General features: G+C 34.7%; 4 protein-coding genes and 1 non-coding gene across 7 annotated transcripts; 4 read left to right on the top strand and 1 right to left on the bottom strand.

Moving 5' to 3' along the window:
* Positions 1-72: 72 nt before the first annotated feature.
* On the top strand, positions 73-17983 carry LOC120186848 (serine/threonine-protein kinase WNK8-like). 3 transcript variants are annotated; one of them, XM_039190680.1, is made up of 8 exons: positions 73-79; positions 15066-15128; positions 15716-15753; positions 15852-16079; positions 16166-16386; positions 16474-16631; positions 16714-17089; positions 17179-17983. In XM_039190680.1, the coding sequence occupies exons 2-8, from the start codon at positions 15069-15071 to the stop codon at positions 17853-17855; spliced, it is 1758 nt and encodes a 585-aa protein (XP_039046611.1). In that variant the 5' UTR covers positions 73-79; positions 15066-15068; the 3' UTR covers positions 17856-17983. The 3 variants fall into 3 exon arrangements, with proteins under 3 accessions (XP_039046611.1, XP_039046612.1, XP_039046610.1); XM_039190681.1 differs by lacking the exon at positions 73-79 and having other exon boundaries at positions 14656-15128; positions 17179-17565; positions 17609-17770; XM_039190679.1 differs by lacking the exon at positions 73-79 and having other exon boundaries at positions 14665-15128.
* Positions 111-1999, top strand: LOC120186850 (dof zinc finger protein DOF4.6-like). Its single transcript, XM_039190683.1, has 2 exons — positions 111-276; positions 696-1999. Exons 1-2 carry the CDS (start codon positions 253-255, stop codon positions 1488-1490), a joined length of 819 nt encoding a protein of 272 aa, XP_039046614.1. The 5' UTR covers positions 111-252; the 3' UTR covers positions 1491-1999.
* Positions 4379-5802, bottom strand: LOC120186939 (BTB/POZ domain-containing protein At3g05675-like; the record flags this gene model as incomplete). Its single annotated transcript, XM_039190756.1, has 1 exon — positions 4379-5802. A coding segment is annotated over one exon (1320 nt), but the record flags the coding sequence as incomplete, so codon positions are not given.
* LOC120186849 (zinc finger HIT domain-containing protein 2-like) lies at positions 8376-10310 on the top strand. Its single transcript, XM_039190682.1, has 5 exons — positions 8376-8579; positions 8667-8739; positions 8847-9006; positions 9118-9159; positions 9299-10310. Exons 1-5 carry the CDS (start codon positions 8500-8502, stop codon positions 10159-10161), a joined length of 1218 nt encoding a protein of 405 aa, XP_039046613.1. The 5' UTR covers positions 8376-8499; the 3' UTR covers positions 10162-10310.
* Positions 10720-10791, top strand: TRNAD-GUC. Its single transcript has one exon. It is a non-coding gene; the product is annotated as a tRNA-Asp (tRNA).
* Positions 17984-19885: the final 1902 nt, after the last annotated feature.

Here is a 19885-nt window from a genome sequence, read left to right as displayed (position 1 = left end):
TTAAGGATGAAATTATTTAGATATAATTATTGTAGCTGCAGAAACAAATATTCTCACTTAGTTGTTATTTATATATATAGTATATTATTATATACAAAACGTCCCATCTCTCTCTCTCTGGTGATACATTATACATGTACAAGAAACGCCCTCAAAAAGCCAGAAAACATCTCATTTTCCCTGCTTGTCAAACCCAGTTTCTAGACGAAAAAGATTTGGGTTTTCTTTCTTTCTTATATTGAGGATTCATCCATGGATACTGCTCAATGGCCACAGGTAGAGAGATCCATTCTTTATCGAACTTTTTTTTTTGGCTTTCTTCGAAAGAATAATTTAGAGTCAATTGTGTGTTTATTGGGTACTTTTGCAAAAGATGATAGTGTTCTTATGGTGTAAAAGAAAAAGAAAAAGATGGTTTTCTTGGCTGTGGATTATAGTTGAAGTCCCCACTCATTTGGATTTAGTTTTTGATCAGTTCTTCTACATGTTTTCTTTACTTTAGCTTTATCGATATGAGATAAAGCAAAAGAGAACCCTTTTTTAATTAGATTTTCTTTTTTTGAAACAATCTTGGAAAGTGTAAATCAGACTACCAGTTAACTAGTTTAGTTTTTCTGTTTGTCTGCAACCTTGTTTTGATCTTAAGTTATTGATTTCGCTTTGTGGTGTTGTTTTTTTGTGTGTGTTTTTTGTAGGAGATTGTGGTGAGACCAATAGAAGAGATAGTGACGAATACATGTCCAAAACCAGCAGGTTTGGAGAGGAAAATAAGGCCTCAAAAGGAACAAGCTTTGAACTGTCCGAGGTGCAGCTCGACCAACACCAAATTCTGCTATTACAACAACTACAGCCTCACTCAACCTAGGTACTTTTGCAAGACTTGTCGGAGGTACTGGACCGAAGGCGGTTCGCTTAGAAGCATCCCCGTTGGCGGTGGTTCCAGAAAGAACAAGAGACCATTATCTTCTTCTTATATTCCTTCTTCTTCTTCTTCCAAAAACCCTAAGATCCATGATGGGAAAGATCTCAATCTATCTTTCCCTGTTGCAGCTATTCAACGCTATGGGAATATATCTGAATTGGTTCAGGTTCCAAATGGCTTAGAAAACAATAATAATAAGAACCAAATTCATGGTTCTTCTGCTTCTTCATCCCCTACTATTTCTCAACTTTCGGCAATGGAGTTGCTAACTGGAATCTCTTCCAGGGGGTTTAACTCATTCATTCCCTTGCCTGTTTCAGATCCGAATACGGTTTGTGCATCCGGTTTTCCCATGCAAGACTTTAAACCAACGCTGAATTTCTCCCTGGATGGGCTTGGAACCGCCGGCTACGGTGCTCTCCAGGGGGTTCAAGAGACAACCGGGAGGCTTTTGTTTCCGTTTGAGGATCTAAAGCAAGTCTCTAACACTTCTGACATGGAGCAACAGAAAGAGCAAGGTGATTCGGCTGGTTATTGGACTGGAATGTTAGGTGGAGGATCATGGTAAAGAAGACGAAATTTAATTAATACGGCTCCTTCTTCTTTCTTTCATTTTACTGGGTTTTTTTTCTATAACTCTTGTTGATTTCTTAAGGTGGGTTTCCTTACTAACAGAAGATATACATGGTTTTCCTTTATCTCTCTATATATCCTCCTCCTCCTCCTCCTCCTCCTCCTTCTTTCTTAATTATATAGTGTATCTTGTTTACTATTCAACTATGGTGGGAATTTGAAGCTTTTTTTAAGGTCGGCTTCACTGAAGAAGATAATCTATCAAGCTAAGCCCGGATCTTTTTAGGGTGAATTTGTAGGAGAGAAAGGCATTCATTCTCCTGTATCAAAATCCAGCACAAGGGCAACCCTACTGAATACAAGTATAATTTTCAAGTTTGTAAGGGATTCCTGGTTGGGAAAAAAAGACTTAATTTGTTCATAAAGTTTCCCATTTCGATTTTAGTAAACAAATTGTTGCCTGTTGTTAATAATATTCGAATATGAATCCATTCCGGAAAGTTTAGAAAACGAAGGAAAGTGTTTGGCAGGTAAGAAAATCTGATCCTTCCATATGCAAACTGTAAATTTTAAAGAAACCCTCGACTAAGCAAAGCTACTTAATGTTTTTTTTCCTGGAAAGCTATATACATACGTATATATTAGAAATTTTCCATAAAAGTGATGATTGTTTCAGACTTTCAGTGTCACTGCCACACTTTTTTTTTACGTTTTAGTATTTAAATTTTCAACTTTTTTTTAAAAACAATTTGTTAAAAATTAGTATCTAAATTATTAATTGTAGTCTATTTTAGTACTTAAATTTTAAAAAAATCAAAATTTAACGTAAAATTTTGAACAGTTATACTAAAATGAAATAAAAATTAAACTTTAAATATAATTTTAAAAAATTAAAATTTTAAGTATTAAAACGTATAAAAAATAATAGTTTAGGTATTACAATAGTAACTTAACCTTTTTAAATGAAAGATTGAGAAAGATCTCTGACAAAAGCTCCTTTCTTTCGGTGTCGAAGAAGGGACCCACAAACATTCCCCTCGACAAGTGTGTTGAAGAATAATACACCCCCCCCCACTAGGGCTTTGCAGGATCAATCCAGATCTACACCTTCCACCATTGTTATGGTATGTATGTATGCATGCATGTTATGCACATATGTATGTACGTGTATAATATATGATAAATGTGTATCAACTATCAGGACCGACATAGATCTTATATAAGGAGAACGAAATTGAACTTTAAAAATTTATAAAACGATTTTAAATTTATAAATTTTAGGATGATGATAATATTTTTTAATAAAAAATATTATTTTTTAAAAAATATATAAGAAATTTAAAATTTTAAAGAACGACTAACCCACCTTCCCTTGGTTGATCCATGTGACAAACACCCTTGTGAGTTGGGCTAAGCATAGATGTATGTTTTCATTGCCTAAATTAAACCAGCTCTTCTCTCTCGATTGACTTATTAAATTTTTCGATTTTTTATATAAATTATATATAAAATATTAAAAATAATAATATTTTATTAAATATTTATATCAATTTAAAAAAGTTAACATACATTAATTTCTAAAATTTTAATATCATAATATATTATTTTTTTTACTAAATCTCTATTTTGATCTAAATAACAAGAATGCTTGACAACTAACATTTTTGCCTTAACAAGCGGGAGCTCTACATTCAAATATTTTCCTTGGGCACGGAAACTACTTTTGGAAAAATGTCATAAAATGGAAACAAAGTTAAGATTATGAAAAGATTCCATTTGATCGAGTCGAGTTGAGTTAAGTAAAAAAGTTTCAAATTATTCGAGTTTACGAATTCTATTTTATAATTCGAAGTTGACTTGAAATATTTTCGAGTCAAGTTGAGTTTATAAAATTTGTGTCGAGTCGAGTCAATTTTTCGAGTTTCTATTTAAATTTAATTGTAAATATTTACAATACTATTACATTATTTGATTATAAATTAAATGGTATTTTTTAACCATATACAATACATATATATTTTTTCATATGTGATTTATATATACCATACAAAGTCGAGGGACTCGACTAAAACTTCGACTCAAACTTTAAATATAATTTACTAATTACTAAAAATTTCGAGTTGTATTTTACAACTCGATTTGAACTTGAAATTTTTTCGAGTCGAGTCGATTTTATGAAATTACAACTCGAATTCAATTTGAGTCGAATTCAAAAAATCGATTTTTTGAGTTGAATTTTGTTCACCCCTAAATTCTCGTGTCTTTTTTAAGGTCAAAATATGTTTCAAGTGCTTATATTTTTCATATATTAAGAATTTGATTTTTTATTTTTATAAATTTAATCATTTTACTTTTCGCGTTAAAAAATTTAAACTCAGTTATTAACACAATTAGAATTATATTATTAAGTCCATCTCCATTAAAATGTCATTTTGTTGGTTGCATGGCTTCAAAATTAATATTTTTTTTAATTTCAAAATATCACATCAATAAATTTAATTATAAAAATCTAATGATGTTAATAATTGAACTTGAATTTAGAACATGATCCACCAAGAGCAGGAGCTTTTCCCTGCACTAATTTAGCTTGCGATACAAGTCACTGTGTGCTTCACTCAAAGGTTTGGTGGGCTAAATGAGTGAATCACCCACTGCCCACTTGTGCCTGTCCTTCGATTGTAAGATTGGAATGAAACTTAGTAGTTGAGAAACATCCCATCGCAGCTCGACGATCGGCACTGATTCTGAATACATGACGCTGTGCATGTCGGGGAACTTCACGATCTCCGGCACAAATATGGCCAGTGCATCGAAGAAGGGCATCGGGTTCTGATAATCTGTTGTAAGGGTAGAGAAGGATGACACAGTGAAAAGAATCCAGTGTGCTGCAAAAGGGTCATATAGAGCTTAGATTGAATCCGAGTTATATGAATAGGGATTGTCATCATCTATTCATTTTACACGTTAATCATACAGCGTCTAAGAAATCAAAGGCTGACGGTGGTGTTGCCAACTCTATCCAAGCCTTCCATCAATCTTCTCTTTGCTGACTTGGTTCTGTAACACCATACCTCGAATGCCTCGCTCAAGTCGGGATACTTAACTTGCTTGGTTTCCATCCAATCCGATAGAATATCAGCTTGATCATTAGACGGCAAAGCTAATACTAACGACACGATTGCTCCCTCGATACTCTGGCACAATTCTTCATCCATCTTGTAAGGGAAATCTGTGTACTTGTTGCTTTCCGCATCTAGGAGAGGTTTAATCTTCCTTATATAGGGTAGCCATGTCTTCAGCAATTGGACCCGACAGGGTGCGGGAAGAATCACATTTCCATAGCCGACAGCTTCGAGCACTTTCCCGGTCACTTCTATAAGCTTCAGCTTCATACCCCACATGGCATTATCAAGTTTCTTGTCCTCAATTATCCCCAAAACCTTACCAGACATGTCACCCCAACTACAAACGAAGTCCTTCATTAAATCCATCTTTGGGAGTATGTTACACATCCACTCGACATCCGATAGGCTCTGCAAAATTCTGTTCTCAACAGTCTCAGCCGTGGTATCCGAAACAACAAGCAATGAAGACAATTCATTTTCGAACAATGAACAAACTTCAGTAAGACCTAATTTTATCACTGATTTAACTTCATCTTCGGCTGTAACTAACGGGGTTTCTTCGTCTCCTCCAAGCATGAATTCCACTTGTTCCTGCGCAGATGTCTTGAGCTCATCTCCAAAAGGAGGACAAGATCCACCAATTGACGTGGCAAAGCGAACTGCTGAAATAAACACACTTTTGGTGGCACTTAAATCTACTGGTTGGATCCTTGCCAAAATGGGCATGGCTATCGGCCCCAGTTTCGAAACTGCTTTTATAATTTGTTCCTCTTCCTTATCGTCCCAAGGAACAGCCTCCAGGTACTGGATGCAGCAGTTTGTAACGTCGTCACAACGGAACGAAACTGCCAAGTGTAGAACACCGATAGCAGAATGGACCGAGTCCAGGGAGTCCAAAAGTGAATCAGGGGGAAGATAAAGTAATCTCAAGAGGTTAACATGATGATCATAAGTAGAATCCGAGCACTGAATCTCAGTGCAGGAGCCAAAGTCGGGATGAGAGAGCTGATCTGCAAAGAATCTGCTTTTACTTACGAGAACCGATGAGTGGGAGCAGAACCACTCAGGTCTTCCTTCACCATTTATCAAACGTAAAATAACATCACTTGTACTCTTGTCGCCGAAACTGCAAGGCTTGGCTACTGCAGTTAGGTCCCTGTGCAGAGAGAATGAATATGATTTTCATGTTTTACAGTTCACACAACTGAAAGTACTGCTAAAACCGAAGCTTAGACAGAAACGACATGAATTCGGATATTACCAGAATCAATCAACCGTCCTCCGTCGAAACATGCTTTCTTGCACCAAACAATACACAGTACTACAGTTTAGGTGGATTGTAGGCTCTTTTAGCTATGACTGAGGAGGTAAAACTTACAACTACAGCAACAATTTCAATCAAAATCAATCATTACAAGCACGGAACTGAATAACCCATTTGGATTCGAACCCGAAACCTAAAAATTCATTCTTTTTCATTAAACCAAGGCCTCATTAGCAACACAAGAAATTTTATAGTAGGTTTTCCATGAGGAACCATATCTTCATGGATTATTATTTGTTATCCCAACTCGGCAAAACGTAGAACATGTCTTTCAATGTTTTTCCTAGGAAAACGAGATCCAAAGACAGAATTTTTTACAAGTTCCCAGCATCACAAAATGAGTTAGCACCACCATAAATGCTACACTGTTAAATAACCAAATTAAAACTAATTGATATTACATTAATGGGGAAAAGAAAGACTTCATCAACGATAAATCTAAATTAATTAAAGAATAAAAGTGAGCAGTCTGACCTTTGGAAAGACCCAGATTGCATTAAGAGCTGACATAAATATCTCCCACGTTTGACATAAAACGAATCTGCTCAAGTAAAGAACACCGAACAGCAAGCTCCCTTTGGGGTCTGGTAATGAAATGAAAAACACAGGCAAACCCAAAGCTCCTTTAAGGACTAGCATTCGAAATGACACAACTAACCCTAATGTCTCTATTTTTTGAGTAAACTACTCCAATGATCACTAATATTTGGTTAAGTTTTTGTTTTCTCCACTGATGTTTCAAAAGTCACAAATCGGTTACTAATGTTATCGTTTGTTACAAATTGGTCACTCGCCGTTAACAGGTGTGAAAGAAAACACATGTGGCCTGTTAACAACAGTTAATATGCTTACATGGATAGTATAATTACACAAATAGTCCATGTTATTTATATATACTTTCAATTTGATCATAATTTTAATAAATTAAAATATATTTATTTTTAATTCTTATAAATAATGATATATTTTTATACAAAATAATTAAATGTTTAATACTAACATATTTAAAAAAAATGAAATTTAAAATTTAAAATTAGTTATAAAAAAAATTAACGTTTTTTATTTGTTTTTATAACTAATTTTAAATTTTTGATTTCTTTTTTTAAAGCCGTTGGACTTAAACATTTAATTATTTTGTATAAAAATATATCATTACTTATAAGAATTAAAAATAAATATATTTTAATTTATTAAAACTAGGATCAAATTAAAGAATATATAAATAAAATGAACTATTTGTGTGATTATACCATCCATGTAAGTCTATTAATTGCTATTAACAGGCCATGTGTCTTTTCCGTCACACTTGTTAATGGAGAGTGACCAATTTATAATAAACGATAACGTTAGTGATCGATTTGACTTTTAAAACATCAGTGGTGAGAACAAAAACTTACCCAAACATAAGTGACCATTGGAGTAGTTTACCCTTTTTCTTTTTTTGAGTTAATGTCTCTATGTTAGAACTTGACAAGTGGGCGGGGAATATTGGGTTACTTTACCCTTCGAAGGGCATCCTATTCCTAGTTCAACGAAAACATCGAAGGGCAAAAATGTAATATCATGGAACATTAACCTATGATTGGTGGAGAGATGATGCTATGTTTGTGTTCGATGGATCGGATCATGGAACATTGAACAAGAGCATCAAAAATTCAACAATTTCCCAACTTTATAATCATTTTTTAATGATGGTCATATTTCAAATCAGGGACCTTTTTGAAAGAGGACAGTCATAGGAGGATCAAAGATCAAGATTTGATGTAGATTTTCTCATTAGTTTTGTATCCTCAACTTGTACAAGTTGCAAGGTTATGTATTTGGTAATAAACCCTTGATTTTCTCTCTCTCTCAATTTAGTATTCATTTTTTAATTGAACCGACCATTTGAATTAGATGCCTAAAGATTAGGGAGGCCACTTGCTCAATTTGTAGCTATGATTAACCAATAGCAATCTAGAAAGCTGCCTACATTCCATAGTGAGTGCGACACCGATTGCAACGTTAAGGAAAAAACTAAACCAAGTTGTGTTTTTGTCTGATAATTTTTTTTTTTGTACTTCAGTTTAATTTAAAATTAAAAATAGAAAAAAATAAACGTATTTAAAAATGTTATAAATATATATATAACCGAGAAATATTAAAAAATATTAATATTTTAATTTGTGTGCGTTTAACTGAAAATATTATACTTTTTATAATATTTTCGATTACGCCTATTTTCTATCGTTCCTTAATCTTAAATTGAACTCTCCTCCCTTATACATTCTTTTGTGTAATTGTTTTCACCCTTTCATATTAGTTCACTTCAACAAATTTCACAAATGTAGCTCTCATGGATGAACTGAAGAGATGTAATATTGTTATGATTCACGAGGCCTTTGTGTGATGGTGTCGAATGGTCTGCCAGTGGGCTGCTATTGAAACTGAGCCCAACTTCAATACCTTTCTGAAACTTTCTAGGGTTTTCGACCCTCTCTTTTTCACTTGGGTTTTCAGCTTTATGAAAAGAAATCAAAATCTTTTTGGTTTGAATCGGTTGTGTTATTTGAAAGATGGCGGAAACGTACCTCACATCCGAAAAACCTTCCAATTCGTCGCCGTTGAATCCTCCTTCGCGTATAATCTGCAATGTGTATGTTCTCCTTCCTTCTCATTCCCCAGTTCTTTGTTAAAAGATTGTTCGTCTAATATTTGATAACTTTACACTAATTTTGCACAGTTGCCAGAAGCAATTCTCGCAATACACCTGCCCTCGATGTAATTCCCGTTACTGCTCTCTTCCTTGCTACAAGGTAAACCTCGATTTCTCGCTTTTGTTCTATCCGAAATTGGTATATACATGTTTACTTCGGTTTGAGTTGACAAATTAGTTTTTTTTGTGTGTGTGATTTTATTACAGTCTCACAGTGTTCGCTGTACTGAATCATTTATGCGAGAAAATGTAGTTGACGAACTTCGCCAACTTCAACCTGACGATCAAACCAAACGGAAAATGCTTGAAATTCTGAAACGAGTCCATTCGGACGAAGAAGCCGATCCTTTAGATGCAGATGCTGATGGTATCTTCCCTAATATTTACTTTGATTTGTTGGCTTGCCTCAAATAAGCCTTGATTGAATTAGCCTCTCAATGAATATGTAATTTGATTTCTTCTTTCTATTTGTTGGCAGATTCGACTCTTTCCGACGAGACTATTCAGAAGATTTTATCAGGTAATCTTAGGTTCAAATTCTAAATTTTAATTTCTCAATCATTTTTCTTTTTAGTTCATTCCATGTTACTTTGATCTGCCATACGACTTTTGTGGTCTTTATTGTTTGAACTTAATTTTGTGTTATTTCTTGTGTATAGGAGGTGAGGTTAATATTGATGATTTGTCTCTTGAAGAGAAGAAACGATTCCAAAGAGCTTTGGCATCTGGAGAATTGAGTAAGATGATTGAGCCATGGGAACCTTGGTGGTTGAAGCCTGCTGCTAGAACAATCTGTCTAAGCAGGGATGGAGCACGACTTATACAACATACAGTGTCACCCGAAGATGATCCCGAAAGCAACCAACCAAGTGAAATTCCTCATGGCCCCGAAACTCCACTTCCTTCACTTTGCAAGCTCATTTCTACAGAACCATCTCCGCTTTTAACTGTTCATTTAGTTGACATTCTATATAGTTACTGCTTCACGCTTCGCATGTACAACGGAGATTGGCAATCTGATGCCGTAGGATCAGCAATGGTTGTATTGAGTATATCAAGTGTGTTAGGTCAAGCTGGACAGCCCGAAACCTTGTCGGAAGCTCTGTGTTATTGCTTGGAGCAGACCTGCTCTCCGGCTTACCGGGACATTGGTGGCTTCCAATTTGGATTGACAATTGTTGATGACGTAACAAGCCTACTTTCTCTTGGAGGTCCTGCTTTAGTCTGTATGCTTTGTGATCTACAAAGGATGATTGTGGCTGCCGAAAGGGAATTGAAATCCGAGAAACAAAGAAAGCCTAGAAAATCCGAGATGAAAAACAAGCTGAAGCTTGCTGAAAGGAAGGTTTATTTCATCATGTGTTGGGTTCATGAGCAACCGGGCGAAGCATGGTCTTCTTTAGCAGCCATTGTTAGTGCAGAAAAGAGTTCATTAATGGAATATGGCGGCAATAAAAGTTTTCCCATAACAGAGAAGAATGTAGCAGAAAACAAGGGCAAAGCGTTGATAGAAGAAATGTAATGGTATTATTTGCCAAGTACCCTTCTCAATTTGGGAACGGGAATTTTGTCGTAGGTCACGTATAGTTCTGATGTATATTTCAGTCGTATCTTAAGTCGATCTTAAGTGAGTAATAGCTTGATGGCTTTAAGGTTCCCGTTTTGTGCCGTGGTTATGTCCACCACGAACCTTTTCAACAGATATAAACTGTGTTATGTCCACCACGAACCTTTTCAAGTACATGGGTTCATAAATCATCATTATGATTCTCAGGGATAAGATCGAGGGGGAGTGGATGGATAGTCATTCTCTGAAAATTTAAAATTATTATATATTTTAGAATTTTTTTATATATTTTTTATTAAAAATTTATTTTTACTTATGTGGAATTTTATAAATCCAAGTTTCCCATTCATAAAATATTACATCCGTTTTCAGTTATAGAGCAACACCTGAAGCCGATCAAGTAGGTACCCCTTAATTTAAAACCAGTGTCCTTGACCGAGGAAATAATATCCTGTAGTTGATGGTATAAGTTAATAGTGAATATCATGGTAAAAAAGTAGAAGAACAATTAAAGTCGTTGTAGTATAGTGGTGAGTATTCCCGCCTGTCACGCGGGTGACCCGGGTTCGATCCCCGGCAACGGCGTTGGTGTTTTTAATTTTTTTCTTCATATTTTGTCTGCTTCGACAGATGGTGAGAGAAAAAGGCGGAGTCGCACCAACTTGAGTTGAAACTTAGAACTTAATAACAATATTTTATTATTTTAATTTAGTTGATTTTTAAAAGATTGGTATCACTTGACTCTTAAATCAATTAATATGTTTTATTCGTAGTATTATTTACTCTTTATATCTCTTAGAAATATTAAAATATTAAAAAACAAAAAAAAAACTTCATATTAATATCAATTATAATTTGAAAAGAATTGTATTTTAATTAAATTAGGATCAAGTTAATTTGTGACATTAACTCAATTAATAATTTTATTAATATTTTAATTAAAAATAAAATGAAATAATATATATAATATTTTAAAATTTTAAATATATTCTGAGAATACATATAATTGTCTCATTTTTATTTATAGAAAATTTCCCAATATCATTTAACTTTAAATGAATTTGGAGTGGGACCCATGATTAAAATGGGCATGAGACCCAAACCCGAAGGGTTCCGACATGATCCGACCCAATTGGGTCGAGTTTTTTTAATTCGAGTTTGGGTCGGGCCGGATTTAGATTTATGATGAAAAATATATGATCCCAAAAAAATATAATTTTATCTTATATATTTATAAATAATTATAATAATACCCCTATATATATATATAATTAAATAACTATTTTTATTGAATAAAAATAATATTTTTATTATTTTAGGTCAGATTTAGATTTTTTCTCAAAAAGTCAGCTCGATGGAAATTATATATTTTTTGGGTCAGATCATGTCGAATGAAAAATGTAAATTTTTTTGAGTCGGATTGAATTGGGTTGGACGAAACCTGACCTATGGCCATCCTTACCCGTGATGGCCAAAGCTTGAATGATTGTGGGCCTAAAAGAAAAGAAGAAAAAGAAGTATGATTCCCAACTGGATGTTTCCTTTTTTTCCTCTCCAAAAGATCCGAACTTTATGCTTCGCCACGCTTTCATTCACACTCGTTTCACGGGCCTTTTCTTTCACTTTTCCAATCAAACGCACCGCCACCGCCCCCGCCCCCTCCATGCCAACCTACAAAGAAAAGCAACCGCTACTATTCTTTTTTTATAAACTACTCTTGTGATCGTTTTTGTTCTATTTTAGTTTGATCATCTAACAAGTTGATTGTATCATAAGATTCATTAATTTTGACTCTAATTTTAAATTGGTTTTTTAAATTATATTTTTTGTTTTTAAATATTTTAATTGCATTCTTCAATTACGATTCTCATTTTAATTTTGTTTTTAAACTTTTCAACGTTTTAATTTAATCCTTAAATCGTTATATGCTAATCATATTCATGTTAATTAAATCGTCATAAAAATATTAACTTTCATGTAAGCACCATTATATATTATACGATAATAATATGATATGATATAAATAATAACTAATGTTGAGTTTAAACGAAATAATGTTTAATTTTAAAATGTATAAAGAATTATAAATAAATTGAGAGAACACAAATAAAAATTAGGCTTGATTGTAAAATAAATGTTCACACTATAACGCTTTTCACAAATATATGTCTAAACTATTTTTTGAATAATCTAAGTGTCTAACGTTATAAACGTTAGTGCTCAGGACGCAACGATGGTAATATTCCACTGTTAAGTGACATGTGTCTCCATCAAGTAATTTTGAAAATTTTCTTTTTTAAAAAAGCTTAAAATATATTATTAAAAAAACCCCAAATTTTTAAAAATCTTGAAAACCTCCCCAAAACTCTGAAAACCTTAAATCTAGTCCTTATACTCATGTTCGTCGTCACCCCTGTCGTTGTTGTCGATTGGACTTCCACTTGGTCGTGCCTCCACTGAAGACATGTTCCTCAATGATCAATCGTCATAACAACAGTCGAAGACCCCTAAAATCGTGACAAAAGCTACCTCGACGAATGAGACGGAACGACGATAGTTGTTAGTGTCGGATAAAGCAAGGGAGGTGTCAGAGTTGGTAGTCGTGATCGAAAAATGGAGTTGAAGTTAGGGTTAGGATTTGAGGATTTTTTTAGTAATTTTCTAAAAAAACAGTTTTTATAAATATAATATTTTTATTTTTTAAAATATTTCAAAATTATCAAAGCGTGACACGTGCCTATTGACGGGATTTTTTAACTGTCGTTACATCTCGGACACCTAAAGTAATAATATTTGTAACATTAGACATCTAGATCATTTAAAAAAAATAGTTTAGACACTTATTTATGAAAAACGCTATAATTTAGACACTTATTTTATAATTAAGCCTAAAAACTAAATAACATTTCAACTTTGTTCTAAAAAAAAGATTTAGATACCGTGATTCAATATTAATTATCATTTATGCCACATCATAATATTACATGATACACTAACATTTACATGACAATTAACGATTTTTATAATAGTTTCACTAATAGGTGACACAAATATCACATATTGGTAGTTTAGGATTGAATTAGAGTATTGAAAAGTTGGAGGATTAATTTAAAATGAGAGTCATAGTTTGGGGATGAAATCAAAATATTTAAAAGTTTATGGATCAATTTATAATGCGAGTCATAGATTTGAGGATGAAATTGTAATATCTAAAAAGTATGAGATCAATTTAAAATAAAAGTTATAACTTAAAGATATATGATACAATTAACTCTTATTACTTTGATGACGTGAAAATGGTTAATGTTTAATACGAAATTTAGATAAAATATCTAGTTAACCATTTTTTCGATCGATAATGATATTGAATCGAAGTTATCTATTTTTTTCTCGAATTCACTTTCACATTTCCTCTATTTTTTTCCATTATACCCTAAGAACTTCAATTTTCGCCGTTCATCGTCTATATTTCACCCATTATTATTTGGTATTTGGTGAATCTCTAGTGACTAAGTTTCTACTTAAAAAAATCTAATGTCGGAAAGGTCTATATTGAGATTGAGAGTAATATATCTATGTTTGAATTCCATCAAACAATAAAAAAGAATAAAGAGCAACTAAGTGTTCAACTTTAGATTCGTAGGAGTTTGATGTATTTCCGATTAAATGAACATTAGATTTATGTTTATGAAGATGGAATGAGTTTGTTGGGAAATCTAATATTCATTGTTTATCAAATATAACGATCGACGATTGTTAGTACAATGATACATCATAATGAACGATGGTTATAATATGAGTTCATTCAAATATATAAAGAGAAAAGAATACGAAGAAGGATTAAAAGAACGAAGAAAAACAAAGAAAAAAGGAAAAGAAAATGGGTTTTATTTAGATTTAAAATGATACCGTTTTGAATGAACTCATTTTAAATGACCAAATTATTTAAAATGACTAAAATACACCAATGTTAAATTTGAATAATTAAATTGTTTTTTAAGTTTAATGACCAAATTAAAAATAATATTAAAATTGAGTGATGAAATTCATAGTTTAGCCTTATAAGTTAAAAGAAATATAAAAGCATACTATAATTTTCCAATATACAAAGAGAGAAATATTACATGGCAGCGAAGACATAGTACATCTCTCATACTATAACGACCCAACTTTCTTATCACGTGAACCGGAAATTAGAAATCGGATCCTTTTAAAAGACTCCTACCTCAGGACACACGCTCCTATATATGCGCGTGTGATTCCTCCACTCCCTTTTCCTCCCGTACATGCCGTTGCCGATAATGATAGATACTTCCTTTCATGTCTTTTTGTTTTCCCCTTTTACATAAATTTACTTGTTAAGCTCTTTTAAATCTCTAAGACTTCAATTTTTTCAGTGATTAGGAATCTCTTGCTGTCTCAGAAATCCAGAAATCTCTTGAAAAACCTAAATAATTAGGGGAATTACAATGCGGATAGCTTTATGCGGGGAGAATCCGGGATTGGTATAAACATGAAGAGAAGACTGAATCCAGGGAGGAATAGGAGCCGTGTGGAATTGAAATCTCGGGAAACCGAGGAAGATATGCGTTTGGTCATGGCCTTCGGATGCCGGTTCCGATTCATACTGTATAGCTTGTGAGGCATTCTCTGAAAAACAACAGCAGATTCTCTCGTCTTCCTCTTCTTCGTATCTGATCGGAATATATTTTGATCTCTAATAGCGTTTTCTGCCCCCTTTTCCGTTTATTTTGGAGTTTTTTCTTTTTTTTCTTTTTTGTGGATTCTCTTTTGGCCGTTGTTGTTGGAATTGTCGATCGGGTGGCGGCCTAGGTTTGTTCCTTGTACATAAAAAAAAGACAATGGAGGTGGCTGATGACGGTGATTTCACTGAGAAAGATCCCTCGGGTCGGTATGTTCGGGTATGTTTTCTGGCTCCGAATCCTGTTTTCGTTAATATATATTGTTCGTTTTCTCTTTGTTGGGGACTTGGGGTTACTTGGTATCTGTTTGGTTGCCAAGAAATTTGGAGGACATTGCGAGACTTTTATATAATAATCAAATACTGCTTACTGTTTAGGCATACTTTTGTCTGAAAAATATTGTCAGATTGCATTCCAAGGTAAAATTTTGTTATCCATTTAATAGCAAGTAAACAACCCTAAGTTTGAATACGGAATCAATTGTTCGAAATTGAACCACCCTTGATTATGGCTTAGCTTCTACTGGATTAATAGTTTGTAAATATTTCATATTTGGCCAGTTTTATAGCTCTTCTGAGTAAGTTTTTCTTGCTTTTTTTAAGGGGGTTAATTTCTTATTGTGCTTCCATTTAAATGAGCTATATTAAACTTGATATATATGTATGATCAACCAAAATGCCAATGTTATCCTATATATGCTTATTTTTTTCCTTGATTAGTTTGCTTTAGTAGAACTCCTATTAGTTTGCTCTTTTGAATTCAGTGATACAATTTTTTTTTGGTTTGTTTTGTTTTCATTCCCTCAGTATGTCGAGATATTGGGGAGGGGAGCATTCAAGACTGTGTATGTTTCCAAGACCTATCTTCTTTGAATTTGGTTAACTTCGACAGGACTGTGTTTGATTTATTTTCATGTTTTGGCTGCTACATTTTTGTTTGTAGTTACAAGGGATTTGATGAAGTTGATGGAATAGAGGTTGCATGGAACCAAATCAGTATTGAAGATGTGTTGCAGAAGCCTGAGCAGCTGGAAAGATTATATTCAGAGGTTCATCTTTTGAAGTCGTTGAAGCACGAAAACATTATCAAGTTCTACGATTCCTGGGTGGATGATAAGAACAAGACCATCAACATAATAACAGAATTGTTTACTTCGGGAAGTTTGAGGCAGTGAGTTCAATGAATGTCTTTTCTTTTCCCACTCTTTTATGGCTTCGTCATTCATTTTTTATATGCTGAGATTTGCTTTCCTTTAGATACCGAAAGAAGCATAAGAATGTCGAGGTGAAGGCTATCAAGAGCTGGGCGCGACAGATCCTTAGAGGTTTACAGTATCTGCATAGTCACGATCCACCGATCATTCATAGGGATTTGAAATGCGATAATATTTTTGTTAATGGAAATAATGGAGAAGTGAAGATTGGAGATCTTGGATTGGCAATTGTCATGCAGCAGCCCACTGCCCGAAGTGTAATTGGTACTTCATTTTCTCAAAAATAAGTAACAATGTGACTCCAGCTAATCCATTTTGGTTGAAGTTTGTAATGCTTTGTTATTTGTGCAGGCACTCCTGAATTCATGGCTCCCGAGCTTTACGACGAGGAATATAATGAACTTGTCGACATATATTCTTTTGGTCTGTGCATATTGGAGATGGTTACTTGTGAATATCCATATAACGAATGCAAAAATCCGGCACAAATATACAAGAAAGTTACCTCTGTAAGCTGACAACCAACTCCAATACATCTTCCATAATTCTATGAACTGTTTGTTTAATCTCTCTCAACTTCTTTCACTGCAGGGTATTAAACCTGCTTCCCTTGGTAAAGTGAATGATCCACAAATCAAGAAGTTTATTGAGAAGTGTCTTCTTCCAGCATCTATGAGACCGCCGGTTGTGGAGCTCTTGAAAGATCCATTCCTTTTTGCTGAAACTTCCAAGGCTGCTGCCAGTGGTCCACTAGTAAACTTGATTCAGGCTGAGCCTCATCTCATGGAAATAGATCCCAACTGCAAAACGCTTCTGGTAAATTCATCTACAAGAAACATCAAAGAAGCTCCTGTGTTCTCATCCCTTGAGCTACAGTGTTTCACCGAGAAGAATGAATTTAGGCTAAAAGGGGAGAAGAATGATGATAATACAGTTTCATTGACCTTGCGCATTTCTGATCCATGTGGTGAGTCTGCTATAGAAAAAGTCTTACTCTCCTCTTTTTGTTCGGAAAAATAAAAAAAGAATAACGTGCAATGGCGTGTCTTTTCACAGGTCGAGCAAGAAATATTCATTTTTCATTTTATCTAGATTCTGATACCGCTATTGCGATCGCTGAGGAGATGGTTGAACAACTTGATTTGTCTAATGAAGATGTAGCTGTCATTGCAGAGTTGATTGATAGCATGATCATGAAGCTTGTACCCTGCTGGAAACCTTCATTTGGAAGCATTTCATGCCGGTTGGTTATCTTGAAATGTCAAGACCCTGCAGAATCTTTTGGTTCAGATATATCTACTGAATTTGATGGAATGCTGGCCTCAGACGGGAGCGATAACAAACCAACGGGGTCTTCTGATCACGGTTATGTTGAGTGCCATAACGGTCGGTGCACATATGATTTTGGTTTAGATATTAACCATCTTGAGATTAAAGCGACCAGTGATGAGAAAAAACTTGGGGAATATATTGTGATAAAAGACTCCAATAAGAACTCTGACGCATCCTTAATGGATTCTTGTTCTTTTGCATCGCGAGATATGAGCTCGTCAAGCATCGACTGTCTATCATTTGCAGACAAGGATAAGTTGGAGGAGCTGAAGTCGGAGCTCGATGCGATAGATTCACAGTATCAGCAGTGTTTCCGGGAGCTTGTAAAGATGAGAGAAGAAGCAGCCATGGAAAACGGCAGGAAGAGGTGGATAACCAAGAAGAAAGTTTCTGTGATGTGATGTACAATATCTTTTACCTGCCAACTCGCGAGCGTTTCTACTCTTCCTTTAGCTTATGATAGTGCCTTTTTTTTAGCTGTGATTTGCATTGGAAGAAATCATCTACTTGACAAAACTTTCATTATTTGGCCACATTTTTATTTGATTGTATGATTCTTAATGTTGATATGTAGTTCTCAAATTCCATTACATCTTTCCTCCACAAATGGTCACAAAATAGTGGGTAAAAGTACACAAATGGTCATTTGACATATGAGTAAAATTTCCTTTTCTAACTGATATTTTAAAAGTAACAAAATAGTTAGTAATATTATTATTTTACAAATCGATCATTCAATTGTTACCCAATAACAAAAAACTGATGTGACATAATTCAAGACCTAAAACACCAACCCAACGCCAAAACCGAGCCTCCCGCCATCGGTGCAGGCGATAACAACCAGAGCTACTGTACTCCTAAGATCTCCACCAGGGCGCAAACTCAACCAATCACCTGCGTAGCCAGCTGATCAGCCAACGAGTTCGAGGCAAATGAAGCTATTTTATTTTCTTGCGATAATAGAGTCAAGATAGGATTAAGCAACGTTGCCCACACTACAAGAATGGATGCTGGATTCGAAAACTAGTTAACCACCATAGCGCCTTCGCTCTCAACTACCAGCCCGAGAGACATACCACTGTGACTTCATGAACAACTTGATGGCATGATCGATTGCCAATGATTCCGCTTGAATTGAGGATCCACGCCCGATTGGGATCAAAAAGGACAAGATTGATTTACCTTCATGATCTCGAAGGATCCCACCGATACAGCCAGCGATGTCGCCAACTTCGTCGCACCGTCCACGTTAACATTAAACTTAAGAGTGCCCCTCGCAGGAGGAGACCAAGAGTGATATAATTGCTCAGCCTTCTTAAATCGTCCACACGCGTAAGATCAGCAATCAACTCCTCCCGATTAAAGCCAACGTCAGGGAATATGTCTTTCAGCCAGAAAACTACCCAAAACTTTACAGGAACACCATTTACATAGCATCTAACTTCTTGTTGTTAAAGACTAAGTCATTCCTGTGGAGCCAAATAGTCTAAGTAACCGCAAAGGGGAGGGTAGTCCAGACTAACCTTCGATGAGATCCATCCGGGAGAGTCTCGCTCCACGCCATCAGGAAGGTCTTAAGGGCGTTAGGCAATTCAGATGCACCACAAGGCAAGAAAAGCCCCCCCAGATTTTCCAGGAAACCGGACACGATAGGAAAAGATGCTCGACAGATTCATGGTGCAGCAAACAAGAAGGCAGATGGAAACCGACACAACCCCTCTTTTTTGGAGTTCCACTCTGACTGGAACTCGCTGGTGAAGCACTCGCCAGTCGCCACACGAACGACTCAACTCTGTACGGAGCAATACCTAGCTAAGTAAACTTCCTCCAGTTAAAATCTGCAGAACCACTGGAAACTTGAAGCTCGACGGCTGATTTAGTTGAATAGAGCCCGTCACTGGAGCCACTCCATTTAATCCAGTCGGAAACTAAAGACGAGCCTACAAAATTATTTAGTAATCGAAACGACGAGCCCCATTGAACTCTTTCCCAACAAAAAATATTCCTCTTCTCCGGGATAGTCCAGCTCCTACCCCATTCATTTTTGATACCGTAATCAGCGATCACCCCATCTTTATTTGAAGCTAGAGTACCTAATCAGCTGTATGTAAAATACCATGTCTTTGTTAAACGTCAATATGCAACAAGTTGCAATACATCTCTTACCATTTTCCACGTGGTATACAAAATATTAGAGTTTTTTTTTTCAAAGCTAAAACCTCTAAAAATCACAACTATCATTTTAATTATTATAATCGTTTGATTCGTATAAATAATTTAATTTTAGATAACATCTTCTGTCATGTATACGTGAGTTTACTCAAACAAATATAATACATATTATCATGAAATTCAATTATGCGAATTTTAATTATATAATTGTATAAATTTAAATTTAAATAATATTATTATAAAAGTAAATTTCCAAATT

Source organism: Hibiscus syriacus, unplaced genomic scaffold, assembly GCF_006381635.1.
Source record: "Hibiscus syriacus cultivar Baekdansim isolate YM2019G1 unplaced genomic scaffold, ASM638163v2 tig00113721_pilon, whole genome shotgun sequence".
In the NCBI taxonomy this organism is placed as follows: domain Eukaryota; kingdom Viridiplantae; phylum Streptophyta; class Magnoliopsida; order Malvales; family Malvaceae; genus Hibiscus; species Hibiscus syriacus.
The sequence above is the reverse complement of the archived record's forward strand: the minus strand, read 5'-3'. Positions and strand labels throughout refer to the sequence as shown.

Bases quoted from the DNA above. Each gene is read 5' to 3' on its own strand.
- LOC120186849 (XM_039190682.1), top strand. From the start codon at position 8,500: ATGGCGGAAACGTACCTCACATCCGAAAAACCTTCCAATTCGTCGCCG. The intron at 8,740-8,846 runs GTAAACCTCGAT...ATTTTATTACAG, and splicing joins GCTCTCTTCCTTGCTACAAG to TCTCACAGTGTTCGCTGTAC. The intron at 9,160-9,298 runs GTAATCTTAGGT...TCTTGTGTATAG, and splicing joins TATTCAGAAGATTTTATCAG to GAGGTGAGGTTAATATTGAT.
- LOC120186848 (XM_039190680.1), top strand. From the start codon at position 15,069: ATGGAGGTGGCTGATGACGGTGATTTCACTGAGAAAGATCCCTCGGGT. The intron at 15,754-15,851 runs GTATGTTTCCAA...TTTTGTTTGTAG, and splicing joins AGGGGAGCATTCAAGACTGT to TTACAAGGGATTTGATGAAG. The intron at 16,080-16,165 runs GTGAGTTCAATG...GCTTTCCTTTAG, and splicing joins ACTTCGGGAAGTTTGAGGCA to ATACCGAAAGAAGCATAAGA.
- LOC120186850 (XM_039190683.1), top strand. From the start codon at position 253: ATGGATACTGCTCAATGGCCACAG. The intron at 277-695 runs GTAGAGAGATCC...TGTTTTTTGTAG, and splicing joins ATACTGCTCAATGGCCACAG to GAGATTGTGGTGAGACCAAT.